Source organism: Phoenix dactylifera, unplaced genomic scaffold, assembly GCF_009389715.1.
Source record: "Phoenix dactylifera cultivar Barhee BC4 unplaced genomic scaffold, palm_55x_up_171113_PBpolish2nd_filt_p 000993F, whole genome shotgun sequence".
Taxonomy (NCBI): domain Eukaryota; kingdom Viridiplantae; phylum Streptophyta; class Magnoliopsida; order Arecales; family Arecaceae; genus Phoenix; species Phoenix dactylifera.
Genome location: NW_024068348.1, coordinates 129850 through 140501, shown reverse-complemented (window position 1 = coordinate 140501; position 10652 = coordinate 129850). Strand labels below are relative to the sequence as shown.

At 36.9% G+C, this 10652-nt stretch overlaps 1 protein-coding gene across 1 annotated transcript; it reads left to right on the top strand.

Annotated features, from left to right (window-relative positions):
• The first annotated feature begins 7066 nt into the window (after nt 1-7066).
• Nucleotides 7067-10415, top strand: LOC103696169. Its single transcript, XM_039121159.1, has 2 exons — nt 7067-7627; nt 10172-10415. The coding sequence occupies exon 1, from the start codon at nt 7193-7195 to the stop codon at nt 7583-7585; it is 393 nt and encodes a 130-aa protein (XP_038977087.1). The 5' UTR covers nt 7067-7192; the 3' UTR covers nt 7586-7627; nt 10172-10415.
• Nucleotides 10416-10652: the final 237 nt, after the last annotated feature.

Genomic DNA, 10652 nt, shown 5'->3' with positions numbered 1-10652 from the left:
GACTTCCTCGTCAGGCTAAGGGTTCAAATCTATTCAAATCTAATCACAAATACCATGATGGGTCCGTGGTCAGCCCCAATGGATCCGTGCTGCAGTGTCCCCTAGTCCACATAGGTTATGAGCCGGATCTGCTCTGATACTACTTGTAACAACCCAGGACCTCACCCAAAATAGCTAGCCGGAAGGTATTATTTGGGTTCCTTGATCCTGTATAAGTACCTAAAATCTATCCAGCGAATAACCGATGTGGGACTAAACACACGCCTGCACGGGTCCTCACAAAAATAATAGCCAAATTTTCTAAACATAGTTCACCTAAATATGATAATATTTTATTCTCTAGAATAAATGAACAATAGGTTAAAATCCAAATCTCTTTAAACATCTACATCCAATATTTTTTGGTACAATGATAAATAGAGGTCATTGTTTATTATAACCGTAAGAACAGCATCAAGGGATCGTGATTTCATAAATTCGAACATGAAGGGTTATTTTCGCCTCCACACCAATTTGTACTTAAAAGGATTGCAATCAAACTCATAGTCGACTGCGATATGGATAAATGGCGTGAGGTCACCTCTTACGGTATCTTGGTGTGAAGATTGGCTCTTCGTTGGCCAACTCAACAACTACATGCTGCTATCCACCAATATCATCTTAAACTGGGTATCGATATTAAAGGTGACTTGGACATCAAATGCATGCATGTGGTTCTTATCCATGGAATAAAGCGTTGGACAACCCTTAAGTCGCCTTCATATTTGCCGTCCAAAGAATATAACCGAGGGAAAAACCTTAACTAGTTCAAAAGCAATACACCACCGCAAGAGCAAACATATATAGCTTCAGCAGTCACCAGTGATGGCTTGATTGCTCCAGACATTCCAGGACATCGCAAGTAGGGCTGAAAATAGGTTAAATATTATCCAATCTCATATGTTCCTATATTTGATTGTATTTTGTTTTATGATCATGATTTATTATAATTATTCAAATATTATTTATGTTATAAAACATACTCATTTTATCATTTTTTATATTTTAATTTTTAATTCTTTTCATGAAAATTCAATCATTTTTCTTTGGTAAAAAATGGAAAACAAATAACTTTATTTTATTCTTTATGATACACCTTTTTTGTTTAAAATATTTACAAATATCAATAACTTCAATACATTCCTATAATTGCATATAATTTATTTCTTACAAGTTATTTGAACTATAGATGATTCATGAGTTTTTTTATTTTTCTTGCAGTTAAAGTGTAATATATAAATTTTCAAATATTATATTCAGTAATTAACTATTTAATATTTGAAGTTGGTTTATAATTAACTATAAATATTTTTATATTTATATATTAATATTTTTATATTTAATAATTAATTGTATATTCATTATAATTATTCAAACTTATTTATGTTATAAAGCATACTCATTTTATAAAATATTTTATAATTTAAGAATTATTTATTTTCATAAAAAAATCAATCATTTTTCTTTGATAAAAATGGAAATGAAAAAACTTAATTTGATTCTTCATGACAAGACCTTTCTGTTTAAAATATCTAAATATATTAATAACTTCAGTATAATCCTATATTTGTATATAATTTATTTCTACAACTTATTTGAAATATAGGTAATTCATTAATTCTCTTTTTATTTTTCTTTCCAATTATAGAGTAACATGATATCTAATATATAATTTTTTAATACTTTTATATTATATAAAATATATTGATAATGCATGTTCTTAATATAATTTGAATACAAAATTTGGTCAAATTAGTGAACAGGTCCACAGACCGTAAAAGTATATTTTTGATGATGCGAAATAATTAAATAAAAGGATCATTAATCTATAGCCTTGAGTATGCTTGATTGAATTCATAAAGCCAAGAAGAAAGCCTATAGTAACACTCTAATGAAGATCATTTATCTGAAGCTCTACCCCATGAAATGCAACTTCAAAAAGATCTTGAAGCAATCCTTGGAAGCTCACATGCAAATACAAAAAATTTTGTTGTAAGCTATTTTAAGAGTCCACCCTCAGTTTGCAATGAGTCGACCCTGGCACACTGTCACTGACTAATATGCTCTTACGAGTTTACTCCAGCAAATCGCCAGTCGACCTAAGAATAGTTTCAAAAGGCATACAGAAAGCTATCAAATACATTGTATTGGCGAGTTAACCCACGAATAACACGAGCCACTCCACTCTAACACAAGTTGATCCTAGAAATAAGCGAGTCGACTCCTAAATGGCCATAGAGAAAAAACAAAGAGCTAGAATTTTCATCACACTCGTGAGTCAACCGATATGAATCACGAGCCGACTCTAGTCAAATAAAAGTCAACTTCAAAAAAAAGTGAGTCAGCCCCTAAGCGGCCATATTGGAACGATAGAAAGTAGTAAAACTCAATTTGTTGAAGAGTCAACCTCCGAAAATATTTGGTCAACCCTTCTTACTATACGAGTCGACCCCAAAACTGAGAGAACCGACTCTATAATGATCACAGAAGAAAGATAGATTGTAGAAAAAACAACAACAACTTCGAGTCGACCTCTAAAGCTCCCAAGTCGACTCTTGTAGATCGTAAGTCGACCCCTCTACACCTAACAATAGTAACAACTAGTTTTTCTATAAATTAGAATGATTATGTTTATCTCACAATAGCTTTTTCAACCTATCTAATGGCTATGAGAATGTTCCAACCATTTTCAAATAATATAAATACGTGGGAACATAAAAAAACAAATGGTTGAAGAAGTACAAAAGAAAATCAACAAAAACAAGAGTAGGAAAGAGAAAATAAGCTCACCAACCGAGCAAGAATGCCAAAGGAGTACAGAAATCACCACCCAAAAAAATCTCACAAGGGATACAAAGCAAGAACTCGCCATCTATCGGAATCCACCGAAGGATAAGAGTTTAAGAAGAAGCTCTTTTTCACAAGCCAAAGGCTCAATTTGATAATCGACTCAAGTTTGAAAATTCTATTAGCATGAACGGTTTTAAATAGGAAAACTTGGAACAACCCTCCAAGCATAAATAATTAAAACTTGGAACAATCCTCCAAGCATAGGTAATTGAAACTTGAAACAACCATCCAAGCATGGGTGATTAAAATTTGGAACGCTCCAAGCATAGGTAATTAAAACTTGGAACAACCCTCCAAGCATGGATAATTAAATCTTACCACTTTCCACAACTACTAGTTAAGATTACCTAATTCTTGAAAAAACAAAGAAAGTAAAGGAAAATACGAATTTCTGTAGCGTCTTGCCAGCCTTGCACAGCCTTCAGTAAAATCAATATAACTTCCTCTAGAAGACTCCAAATTGCATGTTGTTTGATGCATTGGAAAGTAGAGACATAGAGCTTTCTAATGAGATAGAGCTTGCTGGCTAATTCATTTAGAATAACTATATAAAAAAGAGAAATTTCTAGTTGTGATCCGTCGATGCTATAACGAAGCATCGCTAATTTAGTCACCGCGCCAAGTTTGCCGACACTAGTGAGTAGTGTTGGTATATTACGGTGCTTAAAATCGTCAAAAGTGGGAAGAGAGCTATGACGATATTTATAAGCATCGTCAGAAGCCTAAGCTAACACGATGCTTTTTAAAAGCATTGTCGGAAGCCTTAGTGCGCTAAGGCGACGCTATAGAAAGCATCGTCGAAGGCTTAATCTCTTTCCCCCCCAAGATGATGACCCCCCCCCCCCCCCCCTCCCCCCTCCGCCCCCCCCCCCCCCCCCCCCCAAATGCCAAGACGACGATTTAGAAAGCATCGTCAGAGGACAATTGTCCCCCCACCTCACCCCACCATAAATCTCTAATTGTCTCCCTGCCCCCTTCCCCAACAAAATCCCTAACCCCTTCCAACCCCAGCCGCCATCATCCCAACCCTCCCTTTCCTCCTCGATCCCAACCCCCTTTTCTTCATCTGATGGTGATCCAGCATTGACGACTTTTGCTGGAGCCTCCATTGTCGTAGAGGCCTCCGCCCAAGATCTCCGACTAGAACAAATAGCGACGTCGGTGGCTGAGTAAGAACCCCAAATTTCCGTCCTAGGTCGCTGGAGTTAAATCACAGATCCTCCTCGTCACCGGATCGCCGCCCAAACCTTGCGACAACCCCATCGGTGACCACTACCTCCTCAAATCCACCAAGAATAAGATCGACTACTACTGCCTCCACAGGATCAAGATTGTCTACAACATGACCCACTTGGATCAGGAGGTCGCCGAGTATTGGGCCAAGCTCCTACTGATGCGCCACTTGATGCACTCGCACCAAGAGGTGGAGTAGATTTGGTGGATAGACAGCGACACCCACTTCACCGATATGGCCTTCGAGATCCCGCTCTACTGCTACGACGCCCACAATCTCATCATCCATGGCTATCCGGATCTTCTATTCGACCAACATTCTTACAGGCTCTTCAGATCTCTCTCTCTCTCTCTTCTTCTCCTGCTCCTAGTGAAAGATTTTCTCTGAATAAGAGAAGGTTTTTATTACCTCATGTACATTCTCCAACTTGGAAAATTAACCTGCAGGTAATTGTGGATGTAATTAAATAGAGTTGGTTAACTTTTAAAATTTTTACAGTATTTTGTTCTGTGACAATTGGTACTTTATTATTTTGTTCTGTGACAATTGGTACTTTATTTCATTTGCTTTGCTATTTTATTCTCTTTAGTAGGGTTCTATATTTATGAGTTTGAGATAGAGTAGGGTCTCCATTAATATGTACTGTCGATGTGTTTTCAATACAATAAGAGTGGTAGAGAGAATTTTATCTAACTCATTTACAGAAACTTCACCTATTCATGAATATGTACAGTATGAGTAGGTAGAAAAGTTGATGAAGAACCAAAAACTATTAAGAAAACCTTTCGTTGATGGATATGTGTAGTATGTATACAGAGTTTTAAAAAAAAATTAAATATTTTTTTAAAAATAATTATAACGATGTTTTAAAGCGTTGTTATAACAATATTAGCGGTTAAAAACCGGCAGTTAGAAGCGTCGCTAATTGCCGATGCTTGTAAGCGTCGGCTTTTAGTGATGCTAAAAATCGTCGCTAAAAGCCGACGCTTATAAGCGTCCCCAGTTAGCTAGCGACGCTTTCTAAGTGTCAATAGATTTTTTTCTAAGAGTCTTAAAGTGTATGTCATTTGGAACATATTTGTATTTGAGTGAAATTTAACACATTTTGTATATGATTGGCATGATACTGTATGTCAATGGCATGTAACGGATATTCCACCTCATTATTGATTATGACAGATCATCCATTTTATAACTTTTGTTTTCCATCAAGCAAGCTAGGTGCTCTTTTCAAAGCAAGAAATTATAAAGGGCTTATTTAGCATTGTGAATCTATTTATTTAGTATAATTGTTGCATTGAAATTTACAAAAAGTGAATCTATTTATTGAGTATAATTGTTGCAAAGAAACATATAGCAGCCGAATCTATTTGTTTGGTATAATTGTGCAAAGGAACATACAACAGGTGAATTCTGAAGCAAACATCATTTCATAGCAAATATCATTGTTCTGTAATGAAATTAGAAAATAGGACAACCTCTGTAATAAAAGTTGAATTGAGTTAAGGATTACTTAATGCAAGGAACCATGGTTCGTTATCCAAACGTAATATTTATTTATGCAGTATTTATCACTGCAGACTTAGAGTTTATTTTGGATAGTTTCTATTTATTCTGGAGGATTTATATTTATTTTGAAGGTATCTATGTTTATTTTTAGATGGGAGCAAGGAAGGCAGTGAGCAGCCATGTATTCATGGTCAATTTGTATTTATTCTAAAGAGGTTTGTATTTATTCCATGATAGTTTATATTTATTTTATTCAAAGTTAGTGTTTATTCTTCATTCTTATTGTTTATCGTGGGTAAACAAAGAAAGCAATGAGCAATCCTGTCTATTTATCTTTATTCATGGCTAATTTGTATTTATTCTATGATAGTTTGTATTTATTTCATCCAAAGTTAGTATTTATCCTTCATTCTTATTGTTTATCATGGGTGAGGCCTAAAAAGACTAAAGATTAAGGGTAAAGTTGGTGTTTATTTCTACAGTATTTTTATTTATCACTGCAAACTAGATGTTTATTTTGGAGAGTTTTTATTTATTCTGGAGGAATTTCTATATATTTGTTTTGAAGATGTTTGTGTTTATTTTTACACAAGACTAAGGAAGATAGTGAGCTCTTACATCTATTTCTATTTATTGGAGCCTAGTTTATGTTTATTCTAGTAAAGTTTGTGTTTATTTTGCGATAGTTTGCATCTATTCGATCCAATGTTAGTATTTATCCTCTATATTGTTGTGTATTATGGGTGAGGTCTAAAGTGACTAAGAGTTAGAAGTAAAGATAGAGCTTGGCCGCAATCGGAAGCTGATCTAGAGTTGGATTCCGTCCGACCAAGTCGGAGAGGAAGAAGACTCTCCGATGGAGTTTTCTTTTCACGAACGTGTGCAGTACGTGTTGATTTTTTTTTTTTTGGGCCAAAAAAAAAAGACCGGGCCGGCCAACTGGAGTGAGCCTAGGCCACCGAGTCTTGCAATAAGAAATACGCTAACTTGGCTCTATATACGCTCTAAGTATACTATAATAATACTTTAACCCAACCAAGAGGCAAGAGGCGACGGTGTGTAGGCCACAAAAGTGATATTGGAAAGTTACAAGCAATGCTCGGATGGGTGGTTTTAGGCATGGAATCGCCCATTCCGTCTCAGCGAAGGGAAAGCGCGAGGGGGGAAAAGTACCCGAGCTCTGACTCTGAGCCACACGCGTGTTGTGGGCTCCAGCCATCTGATAGCGACCGGAGACAGAGTGAAATTTGCGATCCCCAGACCGTTGGGCGTCTAATGTCTATGTAACAATCAACCGTCCGCATCCTCCCTTGGATAACCCGGACGGCAGATCGATACTTCGCCCAGTGCAACACGTCTAGAACTTTCGCATGCCTTGTGTCAATCATCTAGCCATCACCGACCTCGTCGTCCGCCTTAAAAGCCAAGCCCTTCCCTTCCCCCTCCCCATCGCCGAACTCTCTCTCGTACACCCTCCAGGGGGAGAGGAAAAACAGAGCTCCTGAAAAGAACTCAGTTCTCGTCCTAGGGTTAGGGTTTTCTTCGTCGTCGTCACCGGAGATGGCTCTAGAGTGGGTGGTGCTGGGGTACGTGGCGGGGGCGGAGGCGATCATGCTTCTGTTCCTGACCCTCCCGGGGCTGGACAGCCTCCGGAGAGGGATGGTGGCGGTGGTGCGGAACGCGCTGAAGCCGCTGCTCTCCGTGCTGCCGTTCTGCCTCTTCCTGCTGATGGACATCTACTGGAAGTACGAGACCCGGCCGATGTGCGCCAAGGAGCACGCCTGCACCCCGGCTGAGCACCTCCGTTACGAGAAGTCCATCATGACCAGCCAGCGCAATGTCATCCTCATCGCCGCCGCGCTCCTCCTCTACTGGCTCCTCTTCGCCGTCGCCAACCTCGTCGTTCGCCTCGACCAGCTCAACCAGCGCCTCGAGAAGCACAGGCAGGACTGATACGTCACCGCCTGCTGATCTCTCCTACGGAGAAGCGTATAGGTAGCATTAACATAAGTGCTGAATTTCTTTCAGGCTTGGCTAGTTTTTCCGTTTCATGATCTCTGCTTCTATTTCGGATTTCGATCTTTAGGGATATTTCTTTTTCTTCTTGTTATCTTTGATATCATGGTGTGTATGGATATTTTAATTTGTATACGCTATTCCGAATGAATGACACCTTGAATTTGGGATTTAGGGTTTGCGGTTGTTTATTTGGTCAGATCTGTTGAAATGAATGACACCTTCGTTGATGTCTGACTTGTTTATTTAGTGGGACTTTAATACAATGCATGCCGCGGATGGGAATTTCATGGCTTGAAACCTAAATTTTGATAAAATGTGGGAGAAAGAGGCTGCATAATTCTTCGTAGTCGGAATCAGTTTATCTTCTTTCAGAAAAATCCCAAAATCTCCTATCAGGATTAACAATTATCCTTCTGCTACATCTGTTGAAGAGGTTGTTGTGTCTGTGGATTTGTTTTGACTGCACACAATGTTGTCGCTTTTTTTTTTGGTTGAAAGAATCTATAATTGATGTTTGTAATTGTCATTCTGTAAGGTATTCTTCCTCTCTTGAACGATCTTTTCCAGGTAAAGGGATCTAAGAATGGAAAAGGCTAGAGTAATGATATTGTTGTCTTGGAGAGTTAGATTTTGCATGTTTACTTGGATTGAGGTTACAGAGTATAGGTAGTAATTTGTACATATTGGACGGGTTATGTATAATTTTTGCTTCTAGTCATGCTGTGTGCAATTTGCTAACATCCTAGAAAACACATCACCAAAAACTGGAGTCTCATTGTCTATTTCTCAATCTCTTGCCTTATCCTGTTCCTATCGCCCTCCTTTTTTCCTGGTCTTTTAGTAAGCAATTTCTTTTTCCACATTTATTCTTCTTTTAACTTTTGCTGAACTGCAAAGTTTATCACTTCTCCATTTTCTTCTTTACATTCTCCCTTCAGTTTCTAACTTAAGAGGCTTCCAATTCATCTGCAATTTCTAGTTTAGAGGCTTCCTTCTTTTGATTTTGATTTTGCGATTTAATTCATAGCTTTTCTTTACCTGTAACTAGATCTAACTGATTCTTTTTGAAATTTCTCTTCTATCAGGGTTGTGTACTATAGTGTCATTTCCTCTGATTAAACATCATGTCATCCTATAACCATATGTGAACCTTAGCACCTATGACCATTTAATCAGAAGTCCCACAGTTCATTTCAAATTTCTTAATAGGCATTCACTCCTTTATCTTTTCTGAAATTCTCTAAATAATATATTCATAATAAAAGTGTAAACAAAATATAAAGCACTCCTTAGCTTGTATCAAGATGCCTATCCAACTTTTACTTTTTTATTGTGATCATGTGTAGTGGCATATGATTCCTGAAGATTTTATCAACCAATTGTCGCATGTATTTTTGTCACTGGTTTGACATATAGCTTTTATGGACCCCCCCTAAGTTTAGGACCATGCTTTGGAGTGCATTCCAATTCAAGCTTTCAGGATGTTATGATAACAATTTTCAAATATGTTGCCCATCCTTCTACTTGGTACATTTACTATTAGAAAGGTCTATTCATATCTGAGCTTGTAATTCTGTAAACTGTATTACAGATCTTTTATGCTACTTTTGTTTGACAGAGAATTACTTAAAAAATTTAGATACGTCTAAGTTATTTATAACAAGATGTTTCTTTTCTATATATTGCTGCATTGACATCTCTTATTTTGTGCTCTTAAGATTGTTAACTTAGTTCCTTAAAGCAGATGCTTTGTTAAATTACCCTGATAGAAAAGGTTTCTTAATAGGGCAGGTTATCTTGAGCTAATCTGTTTTTACTTGGAAACTCTGAATTTTCTTTGGATGTCATACAAATCATGTGAAAAGCATGCGTGAAAACAATTTCTCACAATGTCTTTATCAAATTCTCTTTGCAAACCTGTTTATCCGTTTTGGATTCGATTTATATTCTCTCTCTCTCTCTCTCTCTCTCTCTCTCTCTCTCTCTCTCTCTTCCTTTAATTTTTTGTGACTTTCAGATCCCATGTTCACAGCTAGGCATTCTCTTTACACTACTAACAAAACCTACTTGAGATGTAATAATCAAATATGATACAGAACTAGTGTTCTTTTATGCTTTAAAATAAACTTCATTAGCAATGTAACATAAAAGTGCAATCCTTCTGTACCTAGTCTTCTAACAATTTATTGCCGATCAATTGTTTGTTTCCTATATATTTCTTCTTTCCCTCTTCCATCTTATTTTAGATCTTAAACTAGTTGAATTATTTTATTTTGGAATTTCTTATGACAAAATCTGTGCCCTTGTTGAGGCCCATCATAGTTCTATTTTATATATAATGTCTTCAATTGATCATTCTTTTTTCTAGAAAAATGTTTAATTTTGATCAATCACCTTATTCTAGTTGAGAATTTCACCAGTTAATCTCATCAACCAGAGCTACATAACCTGCAAAACCTATCTTTTGACTATTGACAGCTATTGCATCTGCTAATATGTCGTCCTTTCTGTGCAATCTAGAGGCGGTCTTATTGGAAGCATCCTGTTCGTAGTCTGCCTGAAATTCTCCCTTATATTTGTTTGACTGCCAGTTCTTGGAGCTTCAGAGTATGATTCTAGAACAGAATGTGGACGTTCTGAATAAAATTTGTGATTTTACTTCAGTGGTGATGATGTATATAGTGCTGATGTAAAATTTGTGTACCGTGTGCTTTGTCTGTTCCAATGTTAGACGAAATCTAATGAATTTATTTGTCTCCACCTCCTCGGTACTTAGTGATGACGTATTGTTGCTCCCTTCAGTGGTGAGTGATCTCCGTCCTATTTGCTTGTGGCATTCAATTGCTATGAATTTCTGCAGGAATTTGCAATGGTCTTTTTCCAACAGAGAGTATCTATCATGCGACATTGTGTTCCTGTCTTACGAGTTTCCAGCTCTACTATAACTACTCGCCTTCCATAATGTAAATAATTTATAATTAAATGGAAACTCTAGCTGTTA

Excerpts from the sequence above, each read along its gene's own strand:
- LOC103696169 (XM_039121159.1), top strand. The coding sequence starts at position 7,193 with ATGGCTCTAGAGTGGGTGGTGCTGGGGTACGTGGCGGGGGCGGAGGCG.